The sequence below is a fragment of the Thamnophis sirtalis genome, unplaced genomic scaffold (genome assembly GCF_051295495.1).
Source record: "Thamnophis sirtalis isolate CommonGarterSnake01/CBP01778 unplaced genomic scaffold, rThaSir2_p1.2 scaffold_13, whole genome shotgun sequence".
NCBI lineage: Eukaryota > Metazoa > Chordata > Lepidosauria > Squamata > Natricidae > Thamnophis > Thamnophis sirtalis.
In genome coordinates, this window is record NW_028261393.1 from 21,020,271 (window position 1) to 21,033,431 (window position 13,161).

Consider the following 13,161-nt stretch of genomic DNA (forward strand, 5'->3'; position numbering starts at 1 on the left):
TAAAGGTACCTGTCCTCTCAGGCACCAGACTAAGCATCCTTGCACCTCGACCCCCATCCTAGCTTAATGCTTGGGGGAAGAGCAAGGCCTTTACAGCCCACCAGAAGGCTAAAAAGATACAAGAGTCCCTCTATCTTTAGTGGGAGGCTTTTCCAAAGGACTGAGGGGGACCATAAAGAAGGCAGAAGCCTCCAAGGTCCCAACAGATGGCAACATTTAAGGGAGGAGACCTGGAGCACATCCACCCTATCTTACCTAGGACAGGCAGAGAGACTCGGGGAGAGGCAGTCCTGCAGATAGCCTGGCTTTGTGCCCGGCAGGGCTTTCAAGGTGGCAACCAGCCCCCTGACTTGCACTAGTGTTGGGATTCAAAAATTCTTTACTACCTGTTCTGTGGGCATGGTGTGGCTTGGTGGGCATGGCAGGAGAAGAATACTGTAAAATCCCCATTCTATCCCCACCCCACTAACCTGCTTTCCAGCTCCATTCTTCTGTACAGGACAATAGAAGACCCAGCCAATCAGCTGGGACTCGGGAGGCAGCGAATAGGTGGGGACAGGGCCAGCCAGAGGTGATATTTCCCGGTTCTCCGAACTACTCAAAATGTCCGCTACCAGTTCTCCAGAAACTGGCTGAATACCACCTCTGACTTGCACCCAGAAAACTACTGAAAACCAGAGCAGTTCTGGTGTTACTCGGCTGAATTGCATCCAAAATTGTGCATGTGGCTGCCTTCTCAGCCAGTTGTAGCTTTTGAATGGTCTTCAAGGGCAGCCCCACCTAGAGCACATTGGCATCATCCAAACAGGAGATGACTAAGCCATGGGTGACTGTGAACAACATTCACAATTCGCAAGGGGAAATGTCCAGAAATTTTAAAAATGACACCCAACCGCAGAAGACGCTTTTTTCTTACTGCTAGAAGAGGCAAATAAGGAACCAACAAATTTATGCAAGTATGTTGTAAACCTTAAGTCTCTGAATGTTGCACAAGCCTAAAAAAAATTCCATCTCACAAATTTCATCCAGTTGATACCTGATCTTGGTGGTTCAAAACCAGAGTTTTCAAGGACACTCCTGATTAGATATTGTAGGAGGAGAACCAGCTACTATCAACATTAAAGCAATATACAGTAGTGGCCAAACGTAGAAACCTTTTAGGAAAAGTGTATTTTTGAGGTTTGATGGCTAATAACACCACTTTTTTTGGAGGGGGGAGTAGTACCATAATATTATATATCAATGGAAAGATAATTTAATCAAGAATGTAATGCAACTACGTTTGTTGAATGATATGTGGTCTATGAAAAGTTATAGCCAAATATAGCCAGCGATAAAACCCAGTTAATTGAAGCAATCATTCAATCTTGGTTTCACATTATAACAGCTGTAAGGCCTTAATTCATGTGAAAGGTTACCCACCTAAGTATTAACTGACATGGTGATAATATGGGTATGCCTTGTTTTTTCTACGGTGATAATTTTTGTATATCTCATTTGTTCCACGTGTTTCATTTTTCTTCTTTATAACTATTATTCCAATAGCAAATCCTTCATAAAAATTATTGCATTGCATTCTTGATTAAATTATCTTTCCATTGATATATAATGTTATGGTACTACTCCCCACAAAAAGTGGTGTTATTAGCCATCCAATAGCAATAGCAATAGCAATAGCAATAGCAATAACAGTAGACTTATATACCGCTTCATAGGCCTTTCAGGCCTCTCTAAGCGGTTTACAGAGTCAGCATATTGCCCCCAACAACAATCCGGGTCCTCATTTTACCCACCTCGGAAGGATGGAAGGCTGAGTCAACCCTGAGCCGGTGAGATTTGAACCGCTGAACTGCTGATCTAGCAGTCAGCCTGCAGTGCTGCATTTAACCACTGCGCCACCAACCTCAAAAATACTATATATTTTTCCCAAAAGGTTTCCACAATTTTGACCACTACTGTATATGCATAGCTGACCGAAGCTTCAAAATTCCTGCTCTCGTCCAGGCAGAATTATAGCATACTAAGATCCACTTGTTTTTAACCTGGAGAAGGAATTTGCATATGTTTGTTGTTGTGGTAACAATAACACTAAGCCTTTGCTTCCAACCTGGCCCATTTTAGTCCTCACACCAACAATCCATTTTCCAGATGTTAAAACAATATCTCCAGCTGCCTTTGTTGAGCAGCCTTGACTCAGAACATTCTATTATCTCTCCAGTCACTTCCTTCTGCTTGCTTTCTTGTGGATGCTACCGCCTGCCACAAAGATTGCCTAGCCCTGGAGGGTGTGCAACCCAATCACACCACCAGATCCTATCCTTGGAAACGTCCAGTGACAATCACACTGGAGATACCTCTCGCTTTGACCTATCACTCCATCTTTTTGCCGTCCCGCTCATAACGACTCTTCTTTTGCTTCTCTGCTTTACTTCTTCCAGTGCACACTTACTTTGTGGTTTTAGTTCTACAAATACTACCGGTAATTCTTTCCGCTACCTCATAGCTCTCCAGCTGGCTGGACAAACCACTTTAAGAAAGCTTTCCCACCACTCTCTCAGCACAGGTGAAGATCCTGCAGAAACCCCTCAAACAACCCAGCCCCTCCCCAAACATCTGAAACTTGCACAGGTAGGTCCTAAGCATTTTTTTTTTTACACTTAGAAACATCCAATCCTGGATTGGTCTTCTAGAGTTAAAGATAAGGAGGAAAAAGTGTTCTGGATCCTACATTGAAAAAATGAGAACGCAGATAAAAAAACATGACATCCACACATAATGACTGTATGTAGCAACTGCCGGCATATATAGGAAGCTGCAATATTCTGCATTGCAACGGCTTTCAAAACATTTTTAGTTAACTTGGCTTTTCTACACAAGTAATTTGCTGTTCCTAGTAGAAGAAATGCAACTCTCTGCCTAATTTCAGGGATCTTGGCAAATCACTGGCCTGTTTTGAACCTGTTGCTAAGGTATGGGCTAAGATGACACAGATGTCTCTCCAAAAGCATCCAAAAAGAAGGTAAGATTGTCTGAGTGGGAACTAAACTAGTTGTCTAGTATCCTGAGATTAAACTAATTGTCTAAAGCGGTAATATCAAGAGAAGTTATGTACCACGAGAAGTGCTACTACTTTGTAATGCCTTGGTAAGACCATACGTGGACTATTGCATCCAGTTTTGGTCACCATATTATAAAAAAATAAGTTGAAACTCTGAAAAGAGGGCAGAAAAGAGAAACGAAGAGAAATGGAGGTCTGAAGGCTAAAAGATATGAACAACGTTTTCAGGAATGAGTTTTGTCTAGTCTAGTGAAAATAAGGAGTGACATGACAGCAGTCTTCCAATATTTGAGGGGCTCCTATAAAGAAGAGACAGTCAACCTATTTTCCAAAGTACCAGACAAAAAGCAATGGATAGAAATTAAACAAAGAGAGAAGCAACCTAGAATTAGGGAGAAACTTCTTGACAGCAAGAACAATCAACCAGTGGAATAACTTGCCTTCAGAAGTTGTGTGGGCTTCAATATTGGAGACTTTTAAAAAAGGACTGGACAACCATTTGTCAAAATTTGTTTAGGGTCACCTGCCTGAGCAGGGCGTTGGAGTAGAAGACCTCCCAGGTCCTTTCAACTATTTTATTCTATTAACTGCAAACTGGAGTAAGTCAGGAAGAAGATGCCACCATAAGATTATTTCTATTTATATACCAAGAAATATGGTTGAACTAAAGTTCTCCAGTCCAGCAAAGAAGCATGTAATATGATAATTAGGACATGGTCAGAAAACAGTAGGAAAGACATTGTTCCAGCAACTACTCCTTAGAAATCTTGGATTTTGGGGCTCTGTTCCAAGGGCCTTACTTGAGGCTCAACTGAATGCACTCCTTTTGTTATCCTATCTTTATTTTGTATCTAATGCATAATATCCTAGAGTGAAGGAGCTACTGAATTCAAACTCCTGAATTCCACTGTTGAATGGTTCTTGTTGTTAGAAATATCCTAATATTCAACCAGAACATTCTAAATAATGCATTCTGAGATGATTAAAAAAAACAGATTGAGGTACAAGAAACATGCAAACTCAAACCTTAAAACGCTTGGTCAAGGCTACACACTAGGATTCTGCTGACTCCTTCTAAATATGAGAATAAAGGTAAAGGTTCCCCTTGCACATATGTGCTAGTCGTTCCCGACTCTAGGGGGCACTGCTTATCTCCGTTTCAGAGCCGAAGAGCCAGCACTGTCTGAAGACGTCTCCATTGTCATGTGGCATGACTAAACGCCGAAGGTGCACGGAGCACTGTTACCTTTCCACCAAGGTGGTCCTTATTTTTGTACTTGCATTTTTACATGCTTTCGAACTGCTAGGTTGGCAGAAGCTGGGACAAGTAATGGGAGCTCACTCCGTAACACAGCACTAGGGATTCGATTGACAAACTCAGCGTCTTAGCCATTGAAGATACCAAGGCAATGTTGACTTATTCTTTTTTCCCTTGGAATGAAGATTACTCCTTTTCTTGCTGGTACTGATACTCACTACTTTCTGCTATCTTCACTGCCCCATCATTCTTCTCTTTGTAGGAAAGTGGGCAATGTTAGAATGTCATAATGAATGTCTTCCTTTGGGAGATCCTCTAGCGTTTACCCCTTCAGCATATAGAAAATGTGTGAAGAAGCTTCTCCTTCGACATTTCATTGTTAGAGGGTTTAAGGACAGGTTGATCTGAATGCCTGTTTTCTTTGGCTGATACTGTTTTATATTTATAAAAGGTTTGCCAGATTGAGTGCCTCTCTGAAGGGAAAGACAGAATGTAAATCAAATAAATCCTTGGAAAAAGAAATAATAGCAGAACATGGTTGTAATTTTGCTGTGCATGGAGAATTGGGTCTGGACTGGAGCTGTTCGTTTCCACAGTAGCCGATAGACATATATATATACACACATACACACACACACTTTGGCTCTTCCCTAAGCAAAATAATCCATCAGATATTAAATAGATGGAATGAGGTGCATTGATGCAGGTTTTTTGCTGGTGGTATTCTTTGTGGCTGACTAGAACAATTTGGGAAAAACCTTTAAGAGGGAGAGTAATCTCTTGTTATTTGTCTGAGGCTCCAACTTGTATAATTAGGAGTAGGGGCATTTCCAGGGCAAACGTATGAGGGTTTTAATCCAATATATCCATGTGGAAAAAAAGTAGATGGTTTGCCTATTATTTGTTTACTAATCAGCATCTGGAAATAGTAGCTCTGCTTTTTCTGAATTTGAATTTTTGGGAGAGGGACGTAGTATCTCAGCTTGGGAAGTCAAGGGTTGCCAATGAACAAGTAAATCTAAAATACAAACCAATATTCCATGCATTTGATATTAGGACCTGTTTTTCACCAGGCCTAGAGAAAAAATATTGGGCATCTTTTTTTTTTTTTAAGGATACAGGCAGCTAAGTGAAAAGGCAAGTATAAAAGGAGAATTGTATACAGTTCAAAGCAAGAGTTGAAATAAATCTTCCAATTATTTTAGCTTAGTTAAATTCTTTAATAAATACCCTCAAAGGAGACTTTAAAAGGATGTTCTGGTTAGAGTTTATGCTGGGGAAAACAGGAAGTTAAAAAGTACTGACTTCCTCTGTAGTCAGAAAATTTGTTGAGAATTTTCCCTATGGTCAACCTTGAAAAAATGTCCAAAACCTATGTTGACAGTGCTTGATTTTATGGGTGACTTTGGGAAGTGTAGAAATGGGGTGGGAAGCCACAGGTTCCCTATTTGTGGCACAGAACATCCATCCATCAATCAATACATATACACACACCAAGTGCCAATTTGATGTGGTGGCTGTCTCCAGGACTAGGAAACTTTGACTTCTGGTCCTCTCTTAGGCATGAAAGCTGGCAGAATGAATTTCCCTTTCAATCAGTCTAGCCTACCTAACAGGGTAATTGTTGGGGGCAAAACAGTGGGAACATTAAGTATATATGCTACTTTGAATTAGCAAAACATAAAAGGCAGGATGAAAATAAAATGAGACGAAAATAAGAAATCTATACAAATGCCCATCTACCCAAGAAACTGGGCAGCAAACAAAAAATTTAAAAATTTAAACTAAAAAGAAACTGATGATGGCCATGATTTAATGAGAACTAGTTGATAACCTGGCGTTGCCCGGGTATTTATTTATTAGGGGGGGAAATGTCTGGACCAAACGTAATTTCTAATGTTGGATTTTCCCCCTTATCAGACAGAACCCCCTTGTGGAATACTATAAAGTCGTTACCAGGGCAACTCCACTGCACTGTACAGTAGAAGTCATTTTACGGCACAACAGGCTGTATTTTAACAGAACACACATTCCGAGGGATGTTGGGGGTATCTTATCCCCACAGCATTGTTTTTTCCAGAGAGTAAGTCATCTGTGTAGCAAGTTTGGTTGAAACTGCTCGAGGGGTTCCAGAATTATGCTGGAACATACATACACACATATATTTGTATGTATGTATGTATGTATGTATGTATGTATATGTATGTGTGTATATATATGTATGTATGTATGTATGTATGTATGTATGTATGTATGTATATGTATACGTATAGATTTCAGAAATTTCAGTTGCTGGATTTAAATGAGGAAAAAGTTTGAAGAGATATATTGATCTAAGGAGGAATTAAAATCAAATAACATCTTTTCCATATTAAAAATGTTTCTACATTGATCAGAATGTCTCTTTGGAGAATTACCTGGGAGTAATTACGGGAGTAATTCTGAATAGACAGGATAGCTCTTTAAAATACAGGATGGGATAAAAGAAGGGTGGAATTCTCATGTTCTGTGTTTTTCTCTTCTTCTAAAAAGTAAATTTAATCTTTAAGCAAATATTTTGTGATTTGTTAAAATGTATTGTTTTGTATTTTTAAAAACCAGCAATCATATTTTATAAAATCAGCATCCTTATATAGTAATGTAATAGGAGAATATAAAATCAATCAATATCCAGAAAAATATAAATGTAGAATTTAAAGGCTGAATAACAACTGGATTAAATCCAGATTGCTGCTAATGGTGGTGGCTATTTCTTTATTATTAGTAGTTTTCCTATTTCATATTTTGAATGTAATTTGTATAGCTTTTAAAAATATTTTTGCATAATTATAAGTATAATTATAATTCAAAATTAGCTAAACTTAGTCAAATCCATTGGTAATAGGTATAGTTAAATAAAAAATGATAATGATAGTAATGTATACAATGTTGAGTTGTTATGATAAGTAATTGGATATGAGAAGGAAAGGTTAGAAATATTATTGGACTATCTATAAAGATTATTAATAACAATAATAAGTATCATAAAAAACTATATACAGTTAAATTTTAACTAATGGGGGAAAATGCTATGATATAGGATATAGTTAAATAAAGAAAGGATAATGATAATAAATTATATATATGGAGGATTAGAAAATTTTGGTATTAAATATTATGGATGTTTAGCTGAAACAGGATATAAGGATTTAATGTTATTTAATTTTATAAATAAGTAAATGAAATGCCAGCATGTGGTTATGGATTGAATCTTGGTATATTTAAGGATGAAAGATGTTTAAATAACTGTAGTCAAATAAAAGTGGAGGTATGATGATGTTAACATAGTAAATATTTGAGTTAAGATATTTGAATTAATATGAATTATATTTGATGACAGTGGAAGAGATGCACAAAAGCTTTTTGTAACCAGCTGATATACTTTTTACAATATATGTTTGTTTTGGAAATAAATAAATAAATAAATAATTTATTATATATAAAAAAAAATTTTTTTGCAAAAATAAAATAAGAAACCAAAAAGCATCACACACATTTTGTAAAAACATCACTGGCAACCTGTTCTGAGTTTGCATACAATTCAGAGACCTTAATAGCCTCTAAAGGTGTTGCCAATTAAAACAGTTGAAAAGAGCTTATAAATGAAAGCAAAACCTTTATTTAAAAAAATCCCCTCCCAATACTTACAAGGTTGGTGATCCATGGATCTCAACCCACTTTGCATCATCACTCATCTGCCAACAAGAGATTATCCGATCCCCTTTCTGAAACAGAAACCAGATCAATACTTCTCCATAAAAGCATGTTTGTGGGGCAATAAGATAAAATAAGGTGGGGCATGGAATAATCATTGTTTTATCAAACCCAGCAACTTTAAGTTTTGTGGGCTTCAACTCCCAGAATTCTTACTTGCCTGCAAGTAAGCATAGTACACAAAATTGTCTGCTACAACATCCTACCTGTCAATGACTACTTCAGCTTCCACCACAATAATACACAGGCAAACAATGGATACAAACTCAAGGTAAACCGTTCCAAACTCAATTGCAGAAAATACGACTTCAGCAACAGAGGGGTCAACGCTTGGAATGCTCTACCTGACTCCATTGTTACATCTTCAAACCCTCACAGCTTCAACCTTAAACTGTCTAGTGTGGACCTCACCCCATTCCTAAGAGGTCTGTAACAGGGGCATGCATAAGTGCACAAGCATGCCTAAGGTCCCTGTCCTATTCTCCCCATCTATTTATATTCATTTCTTTAGTTCATATGAGCATATTCATAGAGCATCTGCACCAAAGAAAAATTCCTTGTGTGTTCAATCACACTTGGCCAATAAAGAATTCTATTCTATTCTATTCCATTCCATTCCATTCCGTTCTATTCTATCCATGTTTATATTTATACCTGCTATTTTGTACATTTTTGACAAACTAATAAATATAGATCAGAGGTGGGTTCCTACCAGTTCGCACCTATTCGGCAGAACCGGTTCATCAAATCTACCGAACCGGTTAGAAGAGGTTCCACCAGTGGACCCGGAAAGCAGGCCACACCTACAGAAGAGGTTTCAAAAATTTTTGACCACTGGTCCTTGGATATGATTATTCTACACTATCATGCTCATATTTATAAAACTCAGTGCCTCTTTGAAAGGTAAGGATGACTACTGCGTTTGTGGTGCAATCAGAACATTGCGTGTGTTGAAGTTGCTTTAACACAAACCAAAGATGCCTTTTAAAAAACAAGTTTACATCATATTCTTATGCATGCCAGTGCTGTGTGTAAGGTAATTTAAGGTGGTTCTGACAAGTGTCATCGGCATCTTCATATCTGGTCACAGAGTAGGTTCAAACAATTTTTGAAACCCATCACTGATATAGATACAATTTCCCCAATTTGCATGCTGGCTAGGGAATTCTGAGAGTTGAAGTCCACACCTCTTAAAATTGCCAAGTTTTTTAAATGTTGGGATAAATCAAGGCTGCGCAAAAAGGGTTACCTTTGCTATGATCCATGTATTTTTCCTTGTTGCCATCTCTTGTAGTTGCATCACAAAGAAGACAAACTTTTTCTGAAAAATACCTGCGTAGTCTCAAGTTCCCCAGGATGGAAGAATGCAAGCGGACCGAAATATTCACTGACCTTCAATGCAACACCACCTTCCTATATCTGAAATGCTTCATGGTCCTCAGCCAGTCACAAAAACCCCTTATTGCTGTTCTGTGTTTCAGCGTGGGTGGGCTCTGCATCGTAGAGAACTTCTTGGTACTGTTCCTCATCTTTTCTTCCTCAAAGCTCCGGAAGAAACCTTCTTACATCCTTCTCAGCAGCTTGGCCTTGGCAGACTCACTGGCGACCGTGACGTTTGTGAGCAGCTTCCTTAACTTCCATGTTTATAACATGAAAAGTGCTTCCAAGGAGATATACTTGCTGAAGCTTACTGGAGTCAACACCTCCTTCACAGCTTCCCTTGGCAGCCTGTTCCTGATGGCATTTGACAGGTACATCTGTATCCTCCGACCCAGCCACTACAAGCGGTTGGTCACCAGAAGAAGAGCTGTGGTGGCTCTGTTAGTGCTGTGGGTGGCTGCCCTCTTCCTATCCTCCTTGCCTCTTCTGGGATGGAACTGCTGTACTCTCCAGTCTACCTGCTCCCAGCTGTTCCCGTTTGTGACTAACAGCTACCTCTCAAGCTGGATTATCTTGGTGATGGTCCTCCTGGCTTCCATCATTTACGCATACATGCACGTCCTTTGGAAGGCTCACCAACACACCGAGAACATGAAGAAGCACCATCTGGAAGAACTCCAACAAAACCCAAAGAGGAGACTTGACATCAAGCTGGCCAAGACTCTATCGATTGTCCTGATGGTTCTGGTGATATGTTGGTTACCGGGCTTGTTACTCATGGCCTACAGCCTCTTTTCAGTCATGGACAAGTTTACCAGGGTAGCCTTTGCCTTTTGCATCACCCTCTGCCTGGTGAACTCAATGGTGAACCCAGCTATCTACGCCCTACGGAGCAAGGAGCTAAGCTCTTCCCTCAGGAGAATCTGCTGCTCTTGTTTGGGGAGGGTGTTGGGCAATTCAGAGACTAACCAGGAAGCAGAAAGCTCTTAAAAGTACATCCCGGTTGGAAGTTAACCCCCATGTTCCTAGGCATCAACATGGGGATGTTCCTCCATTTGGAAGCAACTCATAGCAATGTCATCTCTCCAGCTATCTTTGAACTCTAATTCCCAGCATTCTTCACTATGGACTTTGGGAATCCCACATCAGCAATATCCAGAAGGACACAGGTTCCTTCTTGTTCTCTAAAGTCTTGTTGGAAGAAATGTCCTTCTGGGTTCAGTTCCAAGTGGGGAAAAGACACTGGAAACATGGAGGCTGGTTGGAAAGATGATTTTAATGGTGGACAGGATCACCTGGTTTGAGGTCCTGGGGAAAAGGGGGATGATCACATGCTTCAAGATGTTGGGTGAAGAAGAAAAAGGGGCAGAGATGCTGAAAGTCCCTGGTTTTATGCCCTCTTTGGCCTTTGATCTTGATCTTGCATTCTGATTGGTTGCCAGACTCCCATAGGGCCATTCAAGGGCAACTCTGTAGGCTGTGCATTGAGTCCAAGTTTGGTTGCCTTGCTGGCTGATATAATCTTCCCAGGTGAGTTTCTGTAGAAGGCTAATCCTACGTTTGTTATGTAGAATAGACTGGCCCAGGCATTTAATGGCCCATTGACAAAGGTGGGGGCTATTAAGAGTCTGTTTCCTGCCTAAAAACACATTTCTCTATTTCTTATCCATGGAAATATAATATTCTGCCTTTTAAATATTTCCCATGATATTTCATTCTTGTAGGAGAGGGGTGGGTGCTAACTTCCTAGAGTCTAAAGGGATACGCTTCCTTCTGCTATAGGACATGTGTTAAGCTATTGATATTTAAGAGCTGATCAGCTGTAAAGCTGGCAACTGTAAAATGAAAGCACAGATGATATAGATATAGAGAGACCTGAAACAGTAAGGTAGGCACATATACCGTTAAGGAGTTCTGAGAGGAGTAATAAAGACATTCCTCCTGAACTGCAAGTGAGGTCAGAGCATACAGTGTCAGGTATGAAACCCAAAATTACCAGGAAATGTTGTCATTGCCCAGAATAGAACAAGACAAATGTAAAAGATGCTGTACCCGTGTTTGAACATAATGCTGCATGTATAACAATGGCGACAAGAGATTGCGTTGGAAGTAGAAGTAAACATGTAGGTATTAAATATGGTAATGTTAAGAGAAGCTGTAAAGGAGCAACTGATCTAGCATTGTTCTAGCGATTGTAATATATAGCTGCTATGTTAACAAAGCCTGTATCTGTGGAAAGGTATAAGGACTATGTTAAAACGTTCGGATTATCAGCTGTTCAGCTTTAAATGAGAGGAGTGTTAAGGTATTGAGATTTAAGAGCTGATCAGCTGTAAAGCTGATGAAATGTACGGCTGATGAATCAGCATTGGTATAGCCCAATGATGGCTAACTTTTTTCTAAAGGCATGCCAAAATTGTGTGCGTGCCTGCTATCACGCATGTGCGTGTGACCAATCAACCTGCACATGCTTGTGCGACCCTATCCCACCCTGTGCGGGGGAGAGTTTTCATCCTCCTCAGGCTCCTTTCCTGAAGCCTGGGGAGGGAGGGCGAAAACAGCCTCCCCAGCCCCCCCTCCAGAGGCTCTCCGGAAGGCTGAAAATCCGCTGGCGGGCGCACGCATGTGTGCCAGAGCTAAAGGCTACCGTGCCAGCAATTATGGCTCCATGTGCCACTTTGGCGTGCATGTCATAGATTTGCCATCACGGGTATAGCCAGTTGAAGACTATGAAGGGGTCCACAAAAGCCTTTACCCCTTTAGAAGGTGTTTATATAAGGCAGTTAGGAGAGGGCGTGTTTCTCTCCCCTTGTGTCCGGTATCCATTGCTAAGTTCTCTGTGTAGAGTTAAGAAGAAGATTGATTACTGGTCAGGTATTTGCTACCACGTATATTTCTGTGTATATTGTATATAAACCACTGTTAAATGTCTAAGGCTCTGTGTGCTGTGTTTTGCTCCTGGGTTGTCTCCTAATAGTAGTCATGCTGCAAGCCAATGGTAAAATTCAATTTTTTTACTACCGGTTCTGTGGATTTGGCTTGGTGGGTGTGGCAGGGGAAGGATACTGCAAAATCCCCATTTCCTCCCCACTCTGGGGCCAGCCAGAGGTGGTATTTGCCGTTTTTCTGAACTACTCAAAATTTCCATTACCGGTTCTCCAGAACCTGCTGGATTTCACCCCTGCTGCAAACGCTCTGACAATATGTGAGCCTTAAGATGCTTTGGGGAGAGGGGTTTAAGGAGGGGACAAAGGGAGACATAAGCATTTCCAAAGTTTAAGGTGCCTATTTTGCCTTTCAACTGCCTGCTTTTAAAACCACCCCAAATACAAAAAGCAAAAAGCTTGGCCCCCACCCCATCACAGTGGGGCTCTTTGGGGTCATCCAAGGGATTTTGGATCACACTTCTTGTACTTCCATTCCTCAGGCAAAAGTTATGCTCTGAGATCAAACATTCCCCAAAGTTACACTTGGGGGGAAAACTCCGGGGGAGATCAATAGGTTGCCAGAACAACATGTACTAGAACAACTTAATTAATACCTAGTAATAATCTGACTCGCATCCAGTTCCTAGAGTTTTGTTTTTTTTAAAAACCCTGAGAGCTATCAGCAATAATTAAAATCAAGAGATTCCCTGCAGCACAATGGTCTTATAATAATTTATCCATTAAGTAATTTAATTAATTTGGGAGAGTCTGTGATAGGAAGACAG

The 13,161-nt window shown here is 40.1% G+C and overlaps 1 protein-coding gene across 1 annotated transcript; it reads left to right on the forward strand.

Moving 5' to 3' along the window:
• Positions 1-9,425: 9,425 nt before the first annotated feature.
• Positions 9,426-10,439, forward strand: CNR2 (cannabinoid receptor 2). Its single transcript, XM_014069004.2, has one exon. The coding sequence runs from the start codon at positions 9,426-9,428 to the stop codon at positions 10,437-10,439; it is 1,014 nt and encodes a 337-aa protein (XP_013924479.2).
• The last annotated feature ends 2,722 nt before the right edge of the window (positions 10,440-13,161 follow it).

Bases quoted from the DNA above. Each gene is read 5' to 3' on its own strand.
- CNR2 (XM_014069004.2), top strand. From the start codon at position 9,426: ATGGAAGAATGCAAGCGGACCGAAATATTCACTGACCTTCAATGCAAC.